Genomic DNA, 24,450 nt, shown 5'->3' on the forward strand with positions numbered 1-24,450 from the left:
AAAATACCTAAGGTTAATGTGTTAGTAAGATTTTATTATTCATCCTTAGCCTGATTAAAATTCGACTACCCCGACCTGATAATTGTTAATCTTACGAGAGTCAGGAAGATATGTATAGATCTATATGAGATTGACACCCCACCTACGATTGCTAACTACAATCCTGACATGATAACTTTCTTTATTATATATAAGTAACATTCAACGTCCGATGAAGCGTCGTGTAGAGGAAATTATTAGTCCCAACGTCTATTATGGGGCTCATGGTAATACAACCCTAAAACCTTAAGGAACCGACTACCTAGAGGGATGCCTTCGACTAGTTAATATAATAGATTAGGATTAATAAAATATCCTAAAATATATTATAATAACATGTGAACTCACCAACATTATGTTGACGTTTTCAAAGTACAATATATCTCTTTGTGTCACCACTTGATCATAAAGTTGGAGAGTCTACCAAGCTCTAGGAACTTGTTCAGTTGTTCGAGCCCAAACCAAACTTAAAAACCATATTCCAAGTTTGAGATCAAATTTAGGTTTGAGTCTCAACTTTTGAGTAGAGATGCATATTGATGGTCCTAGGCTTGTTTCGATTAAATTCTGGTCTCACTGTCTTGATGTGTACCTTTTCGATTAAGTTTTGAAAGTTTAATTCAATTCGATTTTGTTATTTTTAGGTTTTTTGATTTTGGTTTTAAGTTTTTTCATTAACAAATGTGTTATTAACACCAAAATGATCATTAAGATTTACTAAAATGATACACTGAAAATCAATAAAAGAAATAAAAAGAAGAATTTTGGTAATTTGTCATTAACAAATATGTAACCAACACAAAAATGATATGTATATGAACTTTGGCTTCTGATCTTATTGAGACTTGGGTTAGTCTGGAAACAAAACCAATCTTTTTTAGGACCGATCTCTGAACAATCCATTATTTATTTATTTATTGGTCCAATATTATTTTAGATCGGTATGATTTTAGACTTTTTTGGGGACAGATCCGAAAACGTATTTTAGGTCATGCGTGCTTTTGAGTTAATCCCTATTCTAATAAATGAATAGTTTTAATCTTATTTTGTCAAGTGTCACTCTAATACAACTCCTCATTAATATTATGCCATATGTCATTTAGATATATTAGACAACTCATTTTAAAATTTAAATTTACATTTTCTAATTATATGTTAAATTTGAAGTTATAATAACTTTAAAAGTTTGATATATATATCTTTTAATTAATAATTTATTTAAAATGATTTATTTAAAATAACTAATTAATAATTATATATTTTTATTATAAAAATTTTATTAATTTTATAACCGTAGTTTCCGGATTATAAACTAATATTATATAATTAAAACTGGATGACAAAAATTTTATTAAGTTCCTATTAGGCATATTATATATATAGGCCCAAACATAAAGCCCACATACCTTAACCCATATGAATTCAGTATCCGAGTCCATCGATGTTTCTCTTCTCTCTCCCTCTCTCTCTCTCGTTCGCCGTCTACTCCACGGCCGACCAGGTATCTCACATTTCTTTCAGTGCGTCTGTGTTTCGTGTGTGCATTTGCAACTAAACAAGACAAATCGGTCTTGTAATTCTACATTCCGATTCTTTTCTGCTTTTACAGTTCACCATCTGAGCATATTCATCTCCGAGTTTGTTTTCATGCTCGGAGTTCACTCAATCTGATGATATGTATATCTTGAGATACCCAGTTGGATATGTATAGAGCTCTTGGTAGACATCGGCTCATATACCGTTCCCTCATATCAAACTACGTTAAAACTGGTCTCATAGACAAAGCCCTCCAAGTGTTTGACAAAATGTCTCAATCAGATTGTCGAGTTTTCAGCATTGACTACAACCGTATCATTGGCGTTTTGGTATGTCATTCACGTTTCGAATTAGTGGAACTGTATTACGATGCCATGATTCCAAAAGGGTATTCTTTAAACTCATTCACATACTCAAGGTTTATATGTGGTTTATGTAAAGTTAAAGACTTTAGATTGATTGATAAACTTTTAAAAGACATGAATAGAATAGGAGCTGTGCCTGATATGTGGGCATACAATATGTATTTAAATGTTCTATGTTCTGAAAGCTCAGTGGACATAGCTTTAACTGTGTTGACAAACATGGTCGAGAAGGGTAAAGAACCTGATGTTGTGAGCTACACCACTGTTATAAACGGTCTAATGAGGGCTAAAAAGTTCAATGAAGCTGTTGAAATGTGGCATGAAATGATCCGAAAAGGTATAAAACCAGATTCCAATGCTTGTAGAGCTCTTGTATTGGGTTTATGTAATGTTGGAAAAGTTGACTTAGCTTATGAATTAACAGTAGGTTTCATGAAACTTTCCTTCAGCACACAAGTGTACAATGTTCTTATTCATGGGTTTTGTAAAGCTGGTTGCCTTAATAAAGCACTAGCAATCAAAAGCTTTATGAGAAGAAACGGGTGTCCACCTGATTTGGTTACTTACAACATGTTTTTGAATTATTATTGTGATGAACTGATGTTAGAAGAAGCTGAAAAGCTAATGAAGAGTATGGAGAGAAGTGGTATGAAGCTCGATAGTTATAGTTACAACCAAATCATCAAAGGTTTTTGCAAAGTGAATCGAATAGAAAAGGCATACATGTTAATGGTGAGAAAGATGGAAGTGAAAGGCATGGTTGATGTTGTATCTTACAACACAATCATTAAAGCTCTTTGTAAAGGGCCCCACAACACTATGAAGGCGTATGAGTTATTTAAAGAAATGGGCATTCAAGGTATTCTTCCAGATGTTGTTACTTTTACCATTTTGATTAAATCTTTTCTAAGAGAAGGTGATTTTAATGTGGCAAAGAAGCTTTATGATAAAATGACAGAAATGGGGTTGTCACCTGATCGTGTATTATATACAACTTATATTGATCATATGTGTAAAACAGGGAGAATATCAATGGGTTATGATATCTTTTGTGATATGGTGAAAGATGGGATTAAGCCTGATGTTGTTTGTTATAATGCGATTATTGGTGGGTTTTGTAAGGGTTTTAGGGTTAGTGAAGCTATGGATTTGTTTGAGAAGATGAAAGTTGAAGATTTGTATCCAGATGAAGTGACATTTAGATTGATTATTAGAGGACTTGTACATGAAAAGAAGCTTTCATTGGCTTGTAATGTGTGGGATGAGATGATGAATAAGGGTTTTACTCTTGACACAGATCTTTCAGAGACTCTTGTTAAATCCATCCATTCAAAACATGCATATGGCATATAAGTATTGGAAAAAAGGTTTCTACTTTATCAATTATCAATTATCACCCTTCCATGAATTTCTTTATATGTCGATAATAATATCTTTAAAATTCGTATCATGATAATCTTTTCCACATGAAATTTCAGGTTGAAATATTTTGATTTGAAGTTGGGCATATGAGTAGAGTTGATATGCCACTTCAAAGTCTCATCATCTTTCCAATTGACTTCAAGTTGTTGACCAAGGTAATCATGTATTTTCATATTTTGTTTGCAAATTATGAAATGGTTTTAGTCTTTAAGATAAAAGAATGAATTAGAGATTCGATTGTTCATGATCATAAACTAAATTTGAATTTGATTGGCTATTTATGAACTAACAACAACCGATAATTTAAGTTGTAACTATTTTCAATTTGTATTAGGTGCTCGTTAAATGAGGAGGGGCATTTACGTCTTTTGCACATACGAGAAGTCGAGAGTGAGTCATTGCCCCCTCTCGTTCCACCATTGGTATTAATCTCTGTGTTCTAGTCTAATGCATGCCAAACACAGTACAAGACTAACAGTCTGTTATGTTATGTAACAAATGGGCCCTGAAGCACTTGAATGAGACAATAAGATGTTCATAAGCATTTTATGAAACAAATGGAAAACAATTTCCAAGTTGGATTTTAATAATGAGAAATGTGAGTTTAAAAAGTTTTGTAAAATCATTTGGATAGGGTAGAGATTGATGAAACATTTGAATATCTAAACTTAGTTTGATGTAAATATGTAGCCACAAAATGAGCTCTAAAATGTTCAATTGTAATTTTGTATTTTTCTTTTTTAAAAAGAATTCCATGATGTCATTTGTTTATACTTTAATTCCATAATGTTTGACACGTGTTATTTGTTTTTCATTATGTGTTATATATCTTTTTTTGAAAGCCATGAGCATCCATGTTCTAATACTCCTTGTAAGTAGTGATATTATATCAAACCATCAAAACTTGCAACTTGGGATGATCTACAAACAATCGGCATTACTTAACTGTTCCCCGTAAAATGAATGGTGAAATTTTAAGACAACACGAACAAATGATGACATATGGATGGATTGATCGTGCTGAAATATTTTAATCCAATCTGACTTCTTCTCATTACTTTGTTTAAGGCGATTCAAGATGATCTACAAAGAAACACAACTATCTATAAAACTTTCATGATATATGTTTTTGGAAATTCAATTTTTATTTGGTTCGTAATAAGAGTGGAAATTAGAAATGGGGTGGTGATGACTACAAATTCGAATTTAATGAATTTTTTTTGGTCAATTCATACTTAGGGTTTGTTTGGTAAGATGAAATGATACGATGAAATGGAATAGATGAGGTAATGGAATGGATCATTATCATTCATATGTCATGTTTGGTTATTCTATTGCAATGAAACTAATCATTAATACATGTTGTTTGATAGACAGGAATAGACAAATGAATGAAATTAAATTCACTCACAATGGCAAAAGTACCCCAAACTCAAAATACATATAATTTATAAATTTTAATAGTGTTATCTAATTAAAGAATATAATATATATTAGGAAAATAAACTATATTTAACGAGATAAAATAGAGAAAACATTTTTTTCATCATATTTATTCGTCAAGAACGTTCTTAACCATTCAAGTTTGCCGTCTATAAGATTTCTTGTTTCTTATTTTATTAGTAAATATAACAATTAAAAATCTATTAATATTTGGCTAAATTTACTTATTTCTAAACATCAAATAATAAAAACCGCTAGACCACATGTTTGTTATTTAAAATTTCCGCGATATAGGTTGTGGTCTCTGATTTCTGAAATCTAAAATTTCTGCGATATAGTTTGTGCAATTTTGATCCTAAACCACACCTAGAACATCCCTATTTATTTACAACGTTTAAAATTGTTATATTATTATGATACCATCTATACTAATAACTAAGAAGGCATCATAAATTTTCATTATTATTTCAATGATTGTTATTGAAGAAAAAAAAATCTTGCTAATATTTCTATATAAGAAGGGATGCATCATGAAATATATAACAAAGATAAATAGAACGAAGAGATCTACTTGTAGACTTGATTCATCAATTATCACAAATCCTACATACTTTTGAAATTATAATTGCATCATTCCAAAATTATACAATAATATCTCGGATGATCAATTGAAATTGTAATTGCATCATTCTGAAATTATGTCACTATATATCATCATATGAGCAAATTCCTATCCTATGTATTTTAAACATTTGTTTTTTCTAATTCATTGTTCTTTAGGACTATCTAGAGAGAGTTTTCAGTCGTTCGGAAATTCAAGGTCATAGCAAACTCCATTTTTTATAGAAGTCGGGGATTTTGCACCTTTTAACACCCAAATAGCCATACAGATCAATTTTAATGCCCGAGTTTGATTCAAAGCATCAAAACAATGTTTTAACACTAATCTAAATATCATCTAACACTACAATGCCGATTTAATGTTAAATTTAAAGGCTTTCACAATTATCATCATCTTAACATCAAAAACTCGCATTATTTCTTCCTTGAATTGAAAGTAAGACATTAGAATACATGTGTAAAGTGTAAATATCTTCGATTTACCAAATAATCCATCAATTTTGAACTAGAGAGATCAATCGGTTATCCTTTATTGGAGTTTCAAATCTTAAAACCAAAGCTTCAAGAGGAAGGAGGAGATGCCTTATCTGATTCCCCAAATGTAATCTGATGAAGATTCATCAAGATCAATCAAATACCATTAATTTCAAGTTTCCCAATGAAATGAAGCTTTCCCTCTCTTCTTCATCTCTATTCTCCTCCCATATGTCTTGCAGAATGAAAGGCAAACCTTAGAAGTGAAAGTCTCTCTCACTCACTCACTCCTCTCACACACACACATACACAAACACAATTGCACATACTAATCCTTCAATTTAGACCATGTGAAATCCTTAGGGGCTATTTGGTAGTTACTTTCCTAAGATCTGTCCGAGTCAGAAGCTTTGACTGCATCTGTTTCTGATTGAAACCATGATTATATTTCTGACTGACTGTGCTGAATGAGAAAAATGACAATTTTACCCTTTTATTTTATTTATGTCAGCTAAAATATATCTTTTTGTATGCAAATTTAACTTTGACAAATATCATTAAATAAATAAAATGTCCAAATGTAATGCATGAATTACCTCCATATCATTTAAAAATTAACACTTTTAAGGAACAATAAATTTTATTTATTTTAAAAACAATAATATAGCTAAATGTAATGGACATGTAAAGAACCCAATCACATCATTCGGTGGTATTTTCAACCTCCTTTTAATAAATTAATACATACCCGTTATTCTCTCTTTACTTTCCCTTTCATTCAATTCTAGAGAGAGAATGGGACATCACCCAATCTCCATAAAAAAGTTGCAGCTCTTTTACAGGGCACTTCCATGCCTCCCTGAACCATTGACCATGATAACACCACCACTACAAATCTCAACTTCTGTTCCCTACCGGTGGGAAGAACAGCTAGGTGACTACAAATCTCAACTTCAATCGATCTCAATTTTTAATCCTCCTGAACTCGATTAACAGGTAAAAGGGTGCTCCCCTCTCATTCTCTCTCATGAAAATGCGATTTTTTGGTTGGGGTTAAAAGGATGAACATGGGTTATGGTGTTTGTGGTGGGTTTCCTGGTTCTTGTGTGCGTGAACAGGGCATATATATGTTTGGTTTTATGGTAGCTGGAATGTCAATGGATGTGTGATGCAAAGGGAAAAACTGTGAAGAAAACAAAGAGGAGTCAGCTACTTTCATTTCACTTACCGAGTCAGAGGGTGCTGACAAAGTCTCATGGTCTTATTCCATATATCAAACACACTGACCCATATTGATCTGACCAAGTAAGACATTTTTATCTGACCGGACTCGGTCAGACTTAAATCAAACAATGGTCATTAAAAGAATAGAATAGGTGAATGACCATTTAAATTCCAAGTAGCATTATAGGTGACACCAAGTTCTACACAATGTCCAACCTTGAAATAAACCCAACACTAAGAAGCCCAAGTTCATTAGATGAGCTGAATACATAATACTTGATGGATCAAATTCTTTTATTAGACCCAACACGCTAAATAGGCCCGATTGTCCAAATATACTTTGTTAGGCCTAATACTTAATTAACATAAGTAATAGATTTATGTTAGTCGTTCAAAAAAAAAAAAAAAACTAATGAAATTATGTTATTTGCACGTGCACATGAAAGAGAGTTACTTACGAACATATTTTGATCCTTTAAAATTATTTTCATATTAATAAGTCAAATAACCCAATTTCACATCTTGTTAGGATTTATGACTTGTTTTTGCATGATCCTTATGGTTTGTTTTTATTTTGGATATGGTCCTTGAGTTAACATATACCCACATTAAATATATGTAAAATTATTTTATTCCCCAACACGCTAAATAGGCCCAATTGTCCAAATATATTTTTTTTAATAAAAAATATAATTTTATTTCATTCATCTCTTTAATGTTCAACCATCTCCTTTTGGCTTTCGTTTTTCTCGTGCGAAACTCAATAATCCACCAAAAAACAAGAAATGTGAGCCCTTTTTTCCAAAACCCTATTTTTCTAATCTTTCTTGTTAATTCTTGACAGGTTTACAATCTGAAAGATATTCACTCTCTCGATCTTTCTCAGATATGCAAAGGACATAAATGCCCTCGTCCTCACCATTAACAAATCACAAAAGAAAAAACCCCACAATAAATTCAATTCAAATTCATTTACAAAAGGAAAAAATAATCACCAAAAATCATATAAATTGTCCAAATTCATATCTTCTATACAGTAAACTAAAAAAAATTCATAAAACCTATTCATTTCGAGTGTATAGAGAAAAAAAGAAAAACTAACCAAAAGGACAAAAATGCCCTCAGAGAAGAGGTTCAGAAAGCTCCATTTCATTTGCACCATTCCGAGGCATGTCCGGCTGGCGGGTGGGTCCCACTCCCACAGGGTCCAACCCGAGCCATTCCCAAGGCCAGCATACGTATCGTGGCCTATTTTTATTGGTTGAATTTTTTCGTGTATCAAATTGTTCAAGTTGACTAGTCAACTCTTCAATCCTCTCCCTCAATCGAGTTGCCCGTGTGTCTGCTAATTTTAATGATGTCTCAGCTGCATCTCTTGCTGCCATTGCAGCACCTGCTGTTTCCTCTTTCAATTTTATCTTCTTCTCTGATTCCATCACAACTTGCTTTGCTTCTTCCAATTCTTTACGTATTCTAGACAACTTTTTTTTTTTTTTTTTTTGTGTAATATTCAGTTTATTGATTCATAAATTATAATATGATATAATCAAATCAAGATCTTTTTTTTTTTTTTTTAAAGCATACCTGTGATACATACTCATGTTCAACACCTTTCCCTGCTGCAGCTTCCTGTTGTGCTGCTACTTTCCATCTAGCAATCTCCTCTTCAGCTGCAGCAATATCCATCATAAGCCCTTCAACCTACACCACATAACAATATCATCAATGTGATTGATTCTCAATCACAAATTCATAGCAACATGCTTACATTTTCATTTGCTATTCTCTCCTTTTCTTCAAGTTCTTCCACCTCTTGTTTCCTTTGCAAAAGCTCCTTCCTTTGAGCTTCAACATGTTCATTAAGTAAACTTGACTCTGCCCTTAGTTCATCAACAGTATGCTGGAGTTCGATTATCTCAAGCTGAGATTGTTTTATGATGTTCTCAAGAGCACCAGCCTGTGTATACAAGATACCCATTTTAACCAAAAAAAAAAAAAAAAAGATTTTGTGAAAGTAATGATGATGATGAGATACTAACCAAATTATATATTTCATCATCCTCTGTAAGAGTTTCATTGAACTTGTAATTAATTCCGGATTCTTTTAATCCGTTTTCTGCAACTTTAAACAGCTCATTGGTTTTTGAAGAAAGATCGGATGACATTCTTCTTGATAAAGCACTCTTTAGTAAGGACCCGATATGCTCTTTCTCCTTTGATAACTGAGTAACTTTTTCGTTTAGAGTTTTCACTTCTCGGGTTTTTTCCACTACCAAATCCTTTGTTTTTTCCAAAAGAAGTGAACTTAATTCACTTATGGATTCCATTCCAGCTAAAGAGGCTCGTATATTCTCCTCTATGTCTGTTTCTTGTGGAAGAAACAAGGAATCTGATAAATCTGATTGTTCTTTGTTGTTACCATTGATTATCTTGATGATACTGCAAATCTGGTCATGTATCTTTGAAACGTGATTCAGTTGATCAACAAGTAATGGTTTTTGTGAATCCATACGTGATTCCAAAACCCTCAACTTATTACCATATTCACTTGATAAATCTTGCTTCTCATTCAACTCGTTTTCTAATTCTGATATCATCTCGTCTTTCTCCTCCATTGATTTCTTTAAACTTTCAAGAACGGAATCTCTCTTTGACACGTCCTCTCTGAGCCTACTGATTGAAGCTTCAAGCTCTGATACTTCAATGGCGATCTCGTAATTCCTCTGTTCCATTTGCTCTCTAGCTTGATTCCTTGACTTGGTTGTTGATTCTATCTGGCTAACAAGCTCATCAACGATCTCATTAGTTCTCACGATCACTCCATAAGCAACAGCTGGTAAACCAGTGTACTTTTGCGACCTAGGTAATCCTCCGGACGTGAAGTTCTTGAAGTTATTCACTTTACCTGATATTTTATCGATTCCGGTTACCAACATCTGGGCAGCTGTCTGAATCTCAGACCTAGATGAATCCTTGGCCTTCACCGATTCCTCTAATTGCTTCGCGAAATCACCTTTCTGCTTCAACAATTCGTCCTTTTCCTTAACGAATTCAGCCAACTGCTTCGATAACTCTTCTTTTTCCTTAACAGCTTCAGCCAACTCTGAAGATAATTTCTCGTTTGATCTAAGATGTTCATCTCTCTGGCGCGACGTCTCGTCGCGCTTTTTGATCGCTTCGTGTGCCAGAACTTTCAATCGATTAAACGAAACTTGCAATTCCGATTTCGATTTCTCCACTACTTCACGAGCTTGTCGTTCACGATCGAGCTCCGCCACCACCTCTCGAAATCTCTCAACCGACACATTCTCAGTCGAAGGTGAAGTTCCAATAACAATAGGCACCGGAAGGTCATCCTCTTCTTCCACATCACTCAACATGGCATCACTATCTTCTACACCGGCCATAGTTGGCAAAATCAAGACAACTAAACCAAATGAACTCAAAATGACCGATCAATCACAAAGAACTTCGATTAATCAAAATTCGGCGATCGTCGGAAAATTTGAAAAGAAGCAATTCAAAAATCAACTGATGATATTACCGATCAATCACATAAAATTCAATTAATCAAATGATTGCTACAATTCTAACCAAACTACAACCCAGATAACTGTGAATCCGATTGAAGAAGTGGAAGTCAGGGCGATAATTGTCAGGGTTTAAGTAAAACGCTAGAAATCGAGGATTATCGGGCACCCTTGGTAAATCCGAACTCCCAAGAAAGATCAAAGAATTGAAGAACAATGTTTTGGAGTTATCGGGGACCTTTAGTACCTACCAATCTTTGGCAGTATCTTTCCTTTTGGGGTTTCCATTGTTAGCGGAGCAGCGTCTCACACCCGACAACGACTGGGTCGTGTGTGTATCGACATAAATCGGGTCGGTTCGGTGACTTGATTAATCTTTTAGAGTTGTTCCACAAAACTACCTACATTGTTAATTTAAGCAATAACAAGGGTATTATGATAAATATATATTTATTTTTAGATGTATGTTATTATTTTAGGACAAATTAAAAACTAAACATGAACTATTAATATGAGATGGACTATTAATATAAGATGTAGGTAATATTTAGTAGTGTTTTGAGTGTTTTGTCAACTTAAAAGTTTTAAAAGACGTTCCATGTCAAATACATCTAAATTTTCATTTGTAAATAATTAATTTTCATAATTATAATTTAATTTACTATAAGATATAGAACAGCCTTATTAATGAGTCGATTATTTTAGAAGTATACTCTAAAAATTATCAATCTAATACAACCCAATTATTTATTAAAAAAATAATTTTTATTTTCATATAATTATAATCCATCAAAATTCAAAATTTCACTTTCACTAACAACCCAACTGAAATCATTTTTATTAAATAAATGTAACGTCTCATTTTCGCCAATAATTTTTTTTTTTATTTTTAATAAGGTAAAACACCATTTTCATAAAACATAAGTTAAGAAAACTCATTTGTTAGAAATATAATTATATGAAAACCATAACAATGTAAGATAAATGTGAGACTCTAATATTGTTGATGAATGTGTATAATCACATTTTCGTCCTCCCACGACAATCAAAGATACTTGAAAAAACATTTAATTTGCAACTGTAAGTCATAGCTTAGTGAGTTCATTCAAAATACCACATACCACAATATATACAATGTATGCACACATGAGCCTTCAGTCTGACTGGACCGTCTCGCAAGGCCTACAATACACTTGGACCGCTCTACAGTATCGGCCTTCAGTCATGGACTGGTTTGCCTCCCATGCCTACATCATACAATTGGTCTGCACCTGACTTACAACACACCGATGGCCCGCCCAGGTATCTTGGCTTATTGCAAAGCAGGACCGCCTCAGCCCACCACCATATATGTCAACATATAAATTAAACAAACATAAACACATGCAATTACTAGTCTATCAGCTTGCTACCACATACAAGGTCTTATACACTATGCCACAACTGGAAGATCACTAATGAATGTATAGTCATTATTCATTACCTAAGTCTAAACACTTAGCATACCCAGACCATTATAACCATTAATTTTCTCTTCTCCAAGCCTTAAATCAATATATAAATGACAATTCTAATTTATTTACCCCATATCATTAAATATAATGTCATGTCATTTGCCAACTAATTGTACACCTAATGAATCCAATTGCCTCTAATGAGAACTGAACAAAAGCGTAAGCTTGTTGGGTTTTTTAGACAAAGTGTTAAGTTCGTTGAGTTTTTTTGAATAGACAAAACATGATTGAGGTTTTTTGAATGGTTTCAACTCCATTGGTCTTATAAGTCATTTTCTCGATATTTAAATATCACGTAATAAGCCATGTCATCTGTTTCTGTTCATTTACTTCCATTAGCCGGTAAAGTCTTCTGTTAACCCACATGTTAACAATAGATGTCGGTTGAGAATTGAAAAAAAACATAAGTTAGTTGAGATTTTTTAGACAATTAAGTTCGTTGAGTTTTCTTGAACAGACAAAACATGATTAGGGTTTTCTGAACGGGTTGTAAACTTCGTTAGGGTTGTAAGTCATTTTCCTTTATTTTTATATCTAATCTCTTGGTATTATTTTGAAAGAGGGCTTCTTTTAATTTGTTTCTATGTGTGTTGATTTATTATAAACATAACAAATTAATTTGATAGACTATTATTCCTAACCAAGGCACACTTAATTCCATAATCCCATTGATTTTCTTCTAGCTTTACGTTTTTCTTATTTGAAATTTGTGTGTGGAGTATTGGAGTAGGTGAAATGGTTGTTGCTGGTTGAAGAGACTTATCTTGTCTTTATCATGTACAAGTTAAAATTTTATCAAAACACTCCAGTTGTGTACAATTAGCACTTTCTCATCTATTTTTTTCTCTAACTTCCTAGGATCGTTGCTCCTAAATGAAGAAGAATACTGAAGATTTGCACCTATTCATTGCATGTGGATTTGAACATTTTGTTTTTTCTTTTTTGGTAAAATTTAATTTTTTTTATTCCACTTTTTATTTGTTTTTGGTTTCTTGAAGGTGTTTAGGTAAATTAACTTCCTTTTTTTGATATGATATGTGCTTAGTTTGTGTTTGTTTCGTATGCTGCTTCCTCGACTTCTTTGGTGCACATTAACAACTAGGCTATCTTGGTCTGCGGCCGACACTTCTGGTAGTTGACATGAGATGCAACTCTTTTTTCTCTCCTCAACTACAAAAATAAAATTTGGGACTCGAAACTTGTTCAAAATCACTACTAAAATTATCATATCTAATGTGTTTACTATTCATCTTACACATATAAATACTTTATCATGACTATAAACAACATAAACATAATATTGTTGACAGTATATTATGAATTTATGATTGCTTATGTTAATAATTACCCCTATGTGCAAATTTTAGTAAAAGAACTTTCAATTGCAGTACTGTCGTTCTTTTATGTCTTGTTAAGAGATTAGCTAAAACGAGTACTTTGTTTTCATGATTGGCAAGAACATGTGCTTATTAATTATTATCTTAGTGGGATCATATATGCATTTTTCTAACGAGATTAGTTAAAATAGGGTATTTAAAATAATTAAATTGAAAAAGTCAATTATTGCTAAACATGTGGACTTTGTTGTTTCACATGTGAATTGCTAAACTTAAAGTAAATATTTTAAAAATTAAATCGTCTTGGATCCAATAACATCGGAGTCAATACTTTATTTTTCACATTTATTAGCATGTATTTTATTTTTTATGAAGATTTTCACCTACAATTTGTTTTTGGTGTCTATCAAGCCTAGAGAGTGGGCGATAGGGGCGACCATTATGGGCCCATTTTTTAAAGGGGTCCAAATTTTTTATGAAAATTGTTATATTTAGAAAATAGTACAAATAATTTTCTTTCAGTTATTGAGTTATTATAAAAAACTTGATGAAATTTGTATATTTTAAGGACCCATTTTTTTGTTCTCTCTCGTCCTGGGCCTAAAATATGTTTGGAATGGCCCTTGTGTCTATTCTAAAATGTGTGATTTAATACATAATGCTTATCGATAGTTGTTAGCATCAAAAGTATTAAAGAAACAATCATGGACATGGTGGTACCATAAAAAAAGGTATAATACATGGTCTCAAAGACATGAGGAACCAAAATTTGCAATCGATGATCACGAACAAGGGACATACGTTTATTTGGATTTTCATATCAACGATGATGAGATGCAATCACTAAAATGATAGTGAAAATAGATTTTATAATAGCAATAAAAACACAATTGGTAACAAACGTTTTGCCTATGATCATTAGAATGATCTAGAGAAGAAGATGCAGGAGGATATGATCGATGGGTGGTACTTTAGGTATGTTGTTGCATTGATGATACATAGGATTTTTTGTTTGGTTAAAAAAGGGTTAAAAGGTAAACTGTTTTCCATTATCAATAATTAAGCATTACTTTTAATCATTGAATTTAGTTTAAGTTATTTAACAGAGGCAGATAAAGTACTTCAACTTTGTTAATCATTGAATTTATTAACCCATAATGACGGCATATAATCATTTCTTTATTTATTATTGCACTATACCTTATTTTTCTACCTATAATAGCAACATACTTTATTTGTTACATATTAATATTACCAATAATGAACTGTACATTTGTTACTTTTGTAAGTAAAGAATGTAAGTATGTTGCCATTATGTGTAGATAAAATGCAAGTATGTTGAGTAAATAAAAGTATCTTGATGGGTAAAAATAAAGTACAACAACTAAAACTAAATTGGTAAAAAGACTAAACTAAAACTACATTGTTGTTTCCTGCAATTTTCCTTCTTACATAGATCTTATCAATATAATAATATATCTTAATGTTGTCTCTTTTATTTTGTATGTAAATGATTATAGATGGAAAGAACTGTTTTTTAAATTTTAATGCTAAAATTTAGTGGTGGTAAGGAATAATTGTTGGAATGTCTATGTTTGTTTGGATATTGGAAAGAAACAAGTGTTCTTCGACATGCTCTCCTTTATTTGTGGTTTAGACTTTGAACAATTGCTACTGGAATTTTGATGCTCTTGTTCTTTGGTGGTTAGAAAATTTGGATTTATTTATTGTAGGCTTGTAGCATTTAATTTGTTATTTATTAAGTTCCTGTTTGATGTAAATGTAAATCCTTCCTAATAAATAAACATCTTTTTGTCACATGTCATTCTTTCATGCATTATGCAACATGTCATTTTGTCATAATTTTAAAATATTTATTTTTCATTTATCATTTATTTCATTAATTTAGTTTCCATAAATGAAACATACTATAATGATTATTAACTTCAAATTTCAAATTTCAAACTTCAATTTCAATTTTAAATAAATTTATAGTTTAAATCTTCGTATTTAATATTTTGTTATAAATAACACGTTTAATACACGGGTCTAACAATAAACATAATTTTAATTTTTTTTTGTATGTTTTTTTTTCATAATTTTTACTTATTTCAAATTTCAAATTCCAATAAACTTCCCGTTTGATCATTCGTATTTAACATTTTGTTTTAATCAACCCGTATAATATACGAGTTTCACAACTAGTATTAATTAAATAGCATGTATTTGGCACAATTTCTATAATTTCCAAAAGTATTATAAATGTTATCTTCTCATGATTCTTAAAAAAATATTCTGGTTTTAGCATTATACCGATACAACATCATTCATACGTCCATTCTTTTAACTAAAATTTAAGAAAAAACCGTTAGCACGGCCCGTTTGACTTCTCTAGTATAATAACATAATAATAATAATAATAGCTTGATTTTGTTGTAATATACTTTTCTAACGGGCAAAATAACAAAATTATTACATTTAATAAAAAACCATGTTAAATTAGATGAACACATGTGATATATACGATTTCTTAGATTCATTTATTTTAAAAACAAACTATTATTGCGAATGACAACACATAATTTATCGTTTTTATCGGAGTAATGATTAAAATATTCTTTTTGTCTTATTAAACATGAGTTATATAAATAAGATCGTAAAATTGTGAGATGATATGCAATTTTATTATACATAACAAAACAACCATGACCGTGGTAGGAGGAGCGTTCCCATTATCTCTCATCCTCTTCGCCGCTATCATTCTCCACCACCACACTGCGGCGCTTCCACTCTCAGTCAACTCACGATGGATCATCGACGATCAAAACGGTGGTGAGAGGGTGAAGTTGTCATGCATCAACTGGGTGAGCCACCTTGAGTCGGCGGTCGTGGAAGGGTTGAGCAAACAGCCGGTTGATGTGATCTCGAAGAAAATTTTGGCGATGGGATTCAATTGTGTGAGACTCACGTATCCATTGTTCTTATTTACAAACGATTCACTGGCTTCGACGACTGTGAGAAAGTCGCTGACAAAGCTGGGGTTGCCGGCATCCGTCGCCGGAGTTCAAGTCAACAACCCATCCATCGTTGACCTTTCCCTCATCAATGCTTTTGTGGTGAGTTTTTAAGCACTGAAAATGAGGCTTTTGCTGAATGAATTTTAAACAATAAAATTCAAGGAAATGATTAAACTAGCTCATTTTTAGATAAAAAAAATACTAATTATCCCAAAATAGTCACTCAAACCATAGGTATCTCGGACCGCTTACTGTTTCGTTTTGATACATATGGTTTCGATATATGTATATAAGAAAATTTTTTTCAAAAAACCATAAGAAAGTCTAAGATTTTCTAAACTGTAGGTTTCATAAAAACCTACGGTGTACAAACAGTCAATGCATAAAACATGCATCGATTGCTTGAACATTATAGGTTTTTAACAAATTGATATACTTTTTTCTCTATCAAACTAAAACATCAACACATATTCTTTTTGTTATATAAATTCATGAAAACATCTAACTTTTGTTTTTCGTAAATGATTTATTAATGATTATAACTTTACAAGTCATATTCATTATATATATATGGAGAGAGAGAAAAAAGTTGGTAAGCATAAATCACTACCTATGATCATATGTTAGTTTATTTTGGAACACATACGATGATATAAAATTGAAAACCCATACGAAATGAATAAAGTGGTTTTTAGCTTGGAACTTGTATCATATACGTCATTTTCGATTTGAATTTGTTCAAATGTATATTTAATTAAATGATGAATATAATTATATAAATACAAACTAGAAAACAAGGTAGGAATGAGCAAAATTGCCATGATCAAGATCTTAAATAAGACCGAATTATATTTTACAAGATCGTAATCATAAAATTGAATCAGATCAGAACTACCAAATGAACTAGTCTCATCATTTTTATTTCAGTGATTTGTTTGTGTAGTATTTTAAGTTATTAAAACATTAATGTTTGAATTAACTTTAACTTCTTAAATATGAATCATACTTTTTGTTGTATGAAACCCAAAATAATAGGATGAAAACATCTTAAACGTAAACTGAAACAAGATTATTGTGTTTATGTACAATTAAAGGAATATGATCATAAAGGGAATAACGGAAGTGTCTTCATGTTTGACCTAATTTAAGATCAATGGATTCAATTTCGATGTTCTAAAGGACATCTTGTGACCTACTCCATTTTAAGTTAAGGATTTTGAGGATCAATTATATATTAAAAATTTAGGATTAGATCGTATTAAGATCATATCGGATCCTAAGGTCCCAATATATATCTTATGATAGATTTTAATATAATTTTTTTTTAGTCTTATAAGATCTTAAAATAAAATCTGGATCATAATAAATATGGGAATGGATAATCTTTTTGTTTCCTTCCAAAATTTGATCAAGAATTGATTTGTTTCTTATATAAAAAAACATTTATTTTCTTGGATTTTAAATGAACTATTTGCTTTTTATGTTTTCAATTGGTAAACACCGAAAGAAAAATAAATTTTAAATAAAAACTTATATAAAAAAAATCCTATTTTTCCAAAAAGGAAAACAATTTAAAAATAGTTATGTTGTTTTCATTTAATGTACGATGTAGAAAACTACAAAAGGTAAGTATAGTTGTATACGAACATTTTGTCTAAAAAGTAAAATACAACTAATATTACTTTCTTTTTGTTTTGTATCTAAAAATTATAATATTGTGTTTGACTCACGCACATTAAACGTTTAACATATTAGAACTTAGTTACAATAGTACAACAAGTGAGGAGACAAACAAACAACAAGTTGTGCTGCTAATTTTTTTTATATGATAATTTCAATTCTTTTAAAAACTACATTTATAGATCTAGGAAAAAAATAACTAATCAGAAAAAATAATAATCATAATTTAATAAAAGTATGCTTGATGTTGGTCCCTTTTTATTCCAATGTGAATTATTAAAATCAAATACGTTGATCATAAATTATGATAAATTGACAGTCATTCAAATTTCTGATATACATTCAATCTATGAATCTTTATAAAAACAGAAAGTGGTTTCAAACCTCAACAAGAACAACATTATGATAATATTAGACAATCACATAAGCAAACCTGGATGGTGTTGTAATGATAATGATGGTAATGGCTTCTTCGGCGACCTCTACTTTGACCCTGAAGTGTGGGTCAAAGGTATTAAACGAGTTGCCACCATTTTTAAAGGGTATACCAATGTGGTCGGTATGAGCTTGAGGAATGAACTTCGTGGGTATAGACAAAACATCGAAACATGGTACAGGTACGTGTATTAATAGAAAAATATGTTTAGTCTAGAGTAATATACATAAAAACACAAATAAACAAATAATAAAGAAGTGAAACATGTTTTCATTGTATTGTCGATTTGACCGTTGAGTCATTATCTTTTTAAAGTTATGCAATTACTAAATGTCAAAATGGGAAAGTTATTTTGGGGTTTTTGTATTTTTGTAATTTTTTTTCCTTCATATTGAGACCGGATTACCGAGGAAAAAATTTTACTTGGTAAAAGAATATAAATTTTTTTCTCACTTTCAAAACTAGGTAAGTAACTAAAGCCATAAAATAATTAGCAGAAGCATTTTTTGTATTTTTCCCTTATCAACACATTTCATAAGTGACTAAAACGAATAAAAACTTAAAATAAAAACATTTTTTCCCTTTATAATATTGTATTAATACATATCATAAGTGACTAAAGCGATAAGTAGAATGATTTTTGTATTTTCCATTTATAATATTGTATCGATACATTTCATAATGCACAAACTCGACTCATTTAATGTTTTTTCTTACTTGAATAAGCTACATGCAAAAAGGTGCGGAAGGGGTACATTCGGCAAACCCTAATGTATTAGTCATTCTCTCGGGTCTAAGCTATGACCAAGACTTATCCTTTCTTCGTGACCAACATGTAACCTTATCATTTACTAAAAAGTTGGTTTTTGAGGTTCATTGGTATGGTTTTTCAGACGGTGATGATTGGATTACTGGTAACGCAAACCAAGTATGTGGTCGAATCACCGACAAAATGACAAATCAAGCAGGGTTTTTACTAGACCAGGGTTACCCTTTGTTTGTAAGTGAGTGGGGTGTGGATCAAACCGGCACAAATGAGAATGATAATAGGTATTTGAATTGTTTCTTAGGTTGGGTGGCTGAACATGACCTTGATTGGGCATTATGGACTCTTGTTGGGAGCTACTATTTAAGGGAGGGTGTGGTTGGAATGGAGGAGCTTTATGGTGTTTTGGATTCGAATTGGTATGAACCGAGAAATTTAAGTTTCTTGAAGAAAATTTCACCTATTCAATCTTCGTTTCAAGGTATTAAATTTTTTTTTGTATTTTTTAAACTCGATACAACTTAAAAAAAAAAACTATTATTTTCTATGAAAGAGAACCGCTAATTGTACATAGAAATATCATAATATTTTATTCTCACTACTAACATGGACAATTTACTTTATGTTTTACCAAGAATAACAAATATATTTTTTTACTCATGGTAACAACATACTTACATTCTTATAACCAATGATAGCAATGGATTCATAATAGCAACTTGTAATCTTACCTAAAAATTAATGTATTTACTACCAATTTATGCAATGTACTTATTTGCAACACATTGTTATCATCGTTAAACAAATTAAGTTATGTTTACATGTTAATTATTTTTTGAAAGTTTCAAGTTGCATAATGCTTTCATTGGTAAAAATATAAGTTCAATTTCATTATAGAGAGATATAATGTAAACATGTTCATTGCTATTATTGGTAAAAATAAAATCTATTGTATATAAAAGACTAAAATAATGTTGTTTTTAGCAACTTGTGAAAACATATTTCTCGTGTATATTTTACTTCAATGATATTAAGATGCAAATACTTTTGACCATTAAAAAGGACAATTGTCGAAAATAACAACATACATACGTTAACTTAGCTATCACTATAACTATAGGCATTATACTTTATGTGTTACCCATAAGGAATCTCTCTCTCTTTTTTTTTTCTCTCTCTCTCTCTCTCTCTATATATATATATATATATATATACACACACACACACACACACACACACACACACACATATATATATATATATATATATATATATATATATATATATATATATATATATGGCTAAATGAATATACCTTTAAAAGTATATAAGCTTAAGTACTCAAATTCACCATACTATATCGTTTTGTATCATATATGCATTGTAATCATCTAAAGTTCTTAAAATTCAACTCCTAATTAGATTACTTTCAAGATTTTTATAAATTTCACCATTATATTCCTATTACATAATTTTCATTTCCAACTATAATATATATATATATATATATATATATATATATATATATATATATATATATATATATATATATATATATATATATATATATCATAGTAAGTGTTCGACTGAAAGAGGTGATATAACCTGAAGATAATAGTGAAGTTTTGAAAATCTTGAAAGTAAATTAAGTTAGAGATTAGAGTTTAATAATATTATAATGCATATATATATATATATATATATATATATATATATATATATATATATATATATATATATATATATATATATATATATATATATAAACACGTTATAAATCTGGTAATATTTTTTGTTAGAAAGGTAAAAAGTTTTTTTTTGCATATTTTTTTGACGAACATAACAAATGAATTAAAAATAACATGATTCACCAAAAAAATCCTAAAAAAATCTCGATGACTCATTTTTACGATAATTTTGTTGATATTAATTAAAATTGTCATAAACTGAATTTGTTCTTGATTTACTTAATAATGAATAATGATGGTATTTTTTCTGGAAAGTTTTTTCTTGTGAATAGTCTTAGTTTTGAATCTTCTAATAATTCATTTTGTTTGTTTGCTAAAAAATATGTATATAAAAAATTTCTTACTTTCCTTCTAAAATTTTCCTTCATATATATATATATATATATATATATATATATATATATATATATATATGTGTGTGTGTGTGTGTGTTTACTTAAAATAGCCATGTAGTGTCTTTTTTTACCAATGACACTGGTGTACATATATTCTTATGCATAATAGCAACATAATTATGATTTTGTTATCCAAAACAGAAACATAATTAAAATTTGGAAACACTATGAGAAATAGACTTAGTTTATTACAATTTCTAATTATCGGTACAAAACTTAATTTGATTATATTAGATGTACGATGTAAAGTATGTGTCCAGAAATGCACGTGCATTATTATTTGTTTTTGTTAAAAACAATATAATATTAATATACTAGGTGTGAGACCCGTGTATTACACGAGTTTATTAAAATAAAAATTTAGTATAAATATTTAAACATTAAATATTTTATAAAATAATATTTTTATATAACATAATGTAATTTTTTGGAACATTTATAAAAGAAATCAGATATTCTTTAGAGCATTTATGAGACTTTATTATCAAATTAATAGAATGATTCTTTTTCCTTATATGAAATTTTATTTTAAAAAAATAGAAATTCCCAAAAAATGACAAGTCGAAAATAATAATTCTAAAACTTCCACAAAATTACATGTGGCAAAACTGTTAAGAATTTAACAAGTGGCAAAAAAACCTTCATTTATTAAAGAGGATTATACAAGTTTATATAATATGTAAGAATTTTTTAATTAATAAATGTAAGTATATTGTTCTTATTGGTAAAAACGAAATTAAACCGTGTCCGGTAGAAAGTCCAAATTACTCCTTTTTTTCAACAATTTGCTCAAATAAAAAAAAAAACAATACTTGAATTGACGTAGAGACACATAAAATAAACTACTAAATGAGATACTCAAATATGACATATTTACTTTAACTAGTTACTTTTTTGAATTGCAGCACCTGATGGTTTATTAGGCGCCGAACAACATAAAATCATCTTCCATCCATCTACTGGGCTTTGTATACAAATCCACTCTATGAAGTTGGCCCCATGTTCCAATGCACAGGCATGGGAGTACACCCTACAAAACATGTTGATTGTGAAGGGTACAAATTATTGCCTACAAGCAAATGGTGTGCATATGCAAGTGAAATTAGGCACAATGTGTACAAATATCTCTTCAAAATGGGAGGCTATTTCATCCTCTAAAATGCACCTTTCATCAAAGATTAATAATGGGATTATGGTTTGTCTTGATATAGACTATGAAAACACGATTGTTACTAACAATTGTAAATGCTTAAACAACGACAAGTTGTGTGATCCTGCATCCCAATGGTTCAAAGTCATCAACAGCACAAGTGTGGAAGTTGCAAAACCACTCATTTTGTTAGATTCCATGTTGGATTCGTCAATGTGATCTTTTAGAAAATTCTTGATGAGGAGAATATAGAGAGTATCGATCAAGTTTGATAAATAATTACTTATTTTTATATGTTGATATTGTAATGTAAACAGGGCGCGACTAGTATATCATAAGGTGGATCCTTTGATCCACCCAATTTTTCAACAGTTACTACAAGTTGTATACCAAAAATTAGGACCTACCTTACAAAAATTCAAGGACCAACCTTGTGTTAGACAACAAAGGAAGAAAATGTGTATTAATTAAAAGGATAAGGTATATGTTTGAAAAACTCATTTGATTTAGAAGCATATATTTACCACCTATAGTTTTTCCCATTTAACACCCCGTTTTGAAAGTACTCGGTTGTGGTCCCGGAAGCCAAAGGGTGGGGGCGATTCGGTCTTTTATGGGTCTCGGGTTTTATCCGGAAGGTTTTAGGCTTAGGGGTGTGGTTAGGAGCGTAGGGCTTCTCGCCACCTTTTCATGGATATGAAGTTCGTCGGAAACGGACTTAGAGTAAAGGAGTTATGACACTTTGAAGTTGTTGTCAATTTTAGCCCCTAATAGAGTTTTGTGACAAGGCACCCATGCAAGCATGTGTTTAGCTGGGTACGCCCAACGTAAGCTGGGTTATGCCCAACGTATAAGGTTATATGGTCGCGTGTGCGGAGAGGCGTACGCCTAACGTACACTCAATGTTTCTAAAACCCTAATTTTAAGGCTATGTCACTATAAAAGGAATAATATGCCTCAGGGGTCAGCCCCATCTCATCTTTAGACAACCATCACGAAACCCTAACCTCCCTTGAATGTTCTTGGAGCTTTGGAGGCCATTAGAAAGCATTTTGGTGTTGTGAATCCATTTTTTCAAGCAAGTGAAGAGTATAGCAAGGTGGTGGGTCAAAGGGGAAGCAGTAGATCCAAGATTGTGGTTCCATTTCAGATCATTTTGAGGAGTCGAGAGACCAGCAGTTCGGGGATCCGCCAGTTAGCAGCGAGAGTTTTATTCATAGGGTCATGCAGTCAGCTTGTGAGGTGAGTCTCATCACTGTTTGTATGGGTCTAAGGCACCAATGCCGATCCATTTAGTTTATGCACGATAGGAGGACCCGGGGGGTTAGCCCTAGGCATTATGCATGAAAGACTAGGAGGCGGCTCCTGGCACACAATATGTTATTATGTATGGTAGGAAGACCTGAGGGTTAGCCCTAGGCAATATGTATGAAAGACCAGGAGGTGGCTCCTAGCACACTGTATGCTATTATGTATGAAAGACCAAGATGTGGCTCTGACACACTATATGCTGATTAGCTAAGTAGAGTAGTATGTATGCTAGTTTTCTTTGTGATGCTTGCATGGAAGACCAAGAGGTGGCTCTTGGCACTTATCTGTAAGACCGAGGGGGGTGGCCCCAGGCTTGGCTAGAAAGACCACGTGCGACCCGTGGCATAATGGCAAGACTATGTTTGGCACATAACACCTTTCTTGATTATGGATATGTTCATATGTATGGCTCACAGTATGTATGGCATGTATGGCCCAGTTG

General features: G+C 31.3%; 3 protein-coding genes across 5 annotated transcripts; 2 read left to right on the plus strand and 1 right to left on the minus strand.

Annotated features, from left to right (window-relative positions):
- Nucleotides 1-1,454: 1,454 nt before the first annotated feature.
- Nucleotides 1,455-4,133, plus strand: LOC111916964 (pentatricopeptide repeat-containing protein At1g13040, mitochondrial). Of its 3 annotated transcripts, none has more exons than XM_023912611.3 (4): nt 1,455-1,540; nt 1,649-3,307; nt 3,419-3,517; nt 3,697-4,133. In XM_023912611.3, the coding sequence occupies exon 2, from the start codon at nt 1,743-1,745 to the stop codon at nt 3,291-3,293; it is 1,551 nt and encodes a 516-aa protein (XP_023768379.1). In that variant the 5' UTR covers nt 1,455-1,540; nt 1,649-1,742; the 3' UTR covers nt 3,294-3,307; nt 3,419-3,517; nt 3,697-4,133. The 3 variants fall into 3 exon arrangements, with proteins under 3 accessions (XP_023768379.1, XP_023768380.1, XP_023768378.1); XM_023912612.3 differs by having other exon boundaries at nt 1,462-2,799; nt 2,962-3,307; XM_023912610.3 differs by having other exon boundaries at nt 1,462-3,307.
- A 3,925-nt stretch (nt 4,134-8,058) lies between these two features.
- On the minus strand, nt 8,059-10,968 carry LOC111916966 (uncharacterized). Its single transcript, XM_023912613.3, has 4 exons — nt 9,164-10,968; nt 8,893-9,081; nt 8,709-8,825; nt 8,059-8,605 (listed from the first exon to the last, which is right to left on the minus strand). The coding sequence occupies exons 1-4, from the start codon at nt 10,529-10,531 to the stop codon at nt 8,246-8,248; spliced, it is 2,034 nt and encodes a 677-aa protein (XP_023768381.1). The 5' UTR covers nt 10,532-10,968; the 3' UTR covers nt 8,059-8,245.
- Nucleotides 10,969-16,210: 5,242 nt separating this feature from the next.
- On the plus strand, nt 16,211-23,068 carry LOC111916943 (glycosyl hydrolase 5 family protein). The gene is made up of 4 exons (XM_023912588.3): nt 16,211-16,621; nt 18,572-18,819; nt 19,365-19,885; nt 22,453-23,068. Exons 1-4 carry the CDS (start codon nt 16,211-16,213, stop codon nt 22,914-22,916), a joined length of 1,644 nt encoding a protein of 547 aa, XP_023768356.1. The 3' UTR covers nt 22,917-23,068.
- The last annotated feature ends 1,382 nt before the right edge of the window (nt 23,069-24,450 follow it).

The sequence above is a fragment of the Lactuca sativa genome, chromosome 8 (genome assembly GCF_002870075.4).
Source record: "Lactuca sativa cultivar Salinas chromosome 8, Lsat_Salinas_v11, whole genome shotgun sequence".
Lineage (NCBI taxonomy): Eukaryota > Viridiplantae > Streptophyta > Magnoliopsida > Asterales > Asteraceae > Lactuca > Lactuca sativa.

Coding starts and splice junctions, on each gene's coding strand:
- LOC111916964 (XM_023912611.3), top strand. CDS start 1,743: ATGTATAGAGCTCTTGGTAGACATCGGCTCATATACCGTTCCCTCATA.
- LOC111916966 (XM_023912613.3), bottom strand. CDS start 10,531: ATGGCCGGTGTAGAAGATAGTGATGCCATGTTGAGTGATGTGGAAGAA. Junction 8,826..8,892: donor AGAGAATAGCAAATGAAAAT/GTAAGCATGTTG, acceptor TATGTGGTGTAG/GTTGAAGGGCTTATGATGGA. Junction 8,606..8,708: donor AACATGAGTATGTATCACAG/GTATGCTTTAAA, acceptor AAAAAAAAAAAG/TTGTCTAGAATACGTAAAGA.
- LOC111916943 (XM_023912588.3), top strand. CDS start 16,211: ATGACCGTGGTAGGAGGAGCGTTCCCATTATCTCTCATCCTCTTCGCC. Junction 16,622..18,571: donor CCCTCATCAATGCTTTTGTG/GTGAGTTTTTAA, acceptor TTATAAAAACAG/AAAGTGGTTTCAAACCTCAA. Junction 18,820..19,364: donor AACATCGAAACATGGTACAG/GTACGTGTATTA, acceptor TACTTGAATAAG/CTACATGCAAAAAGGTGCGG.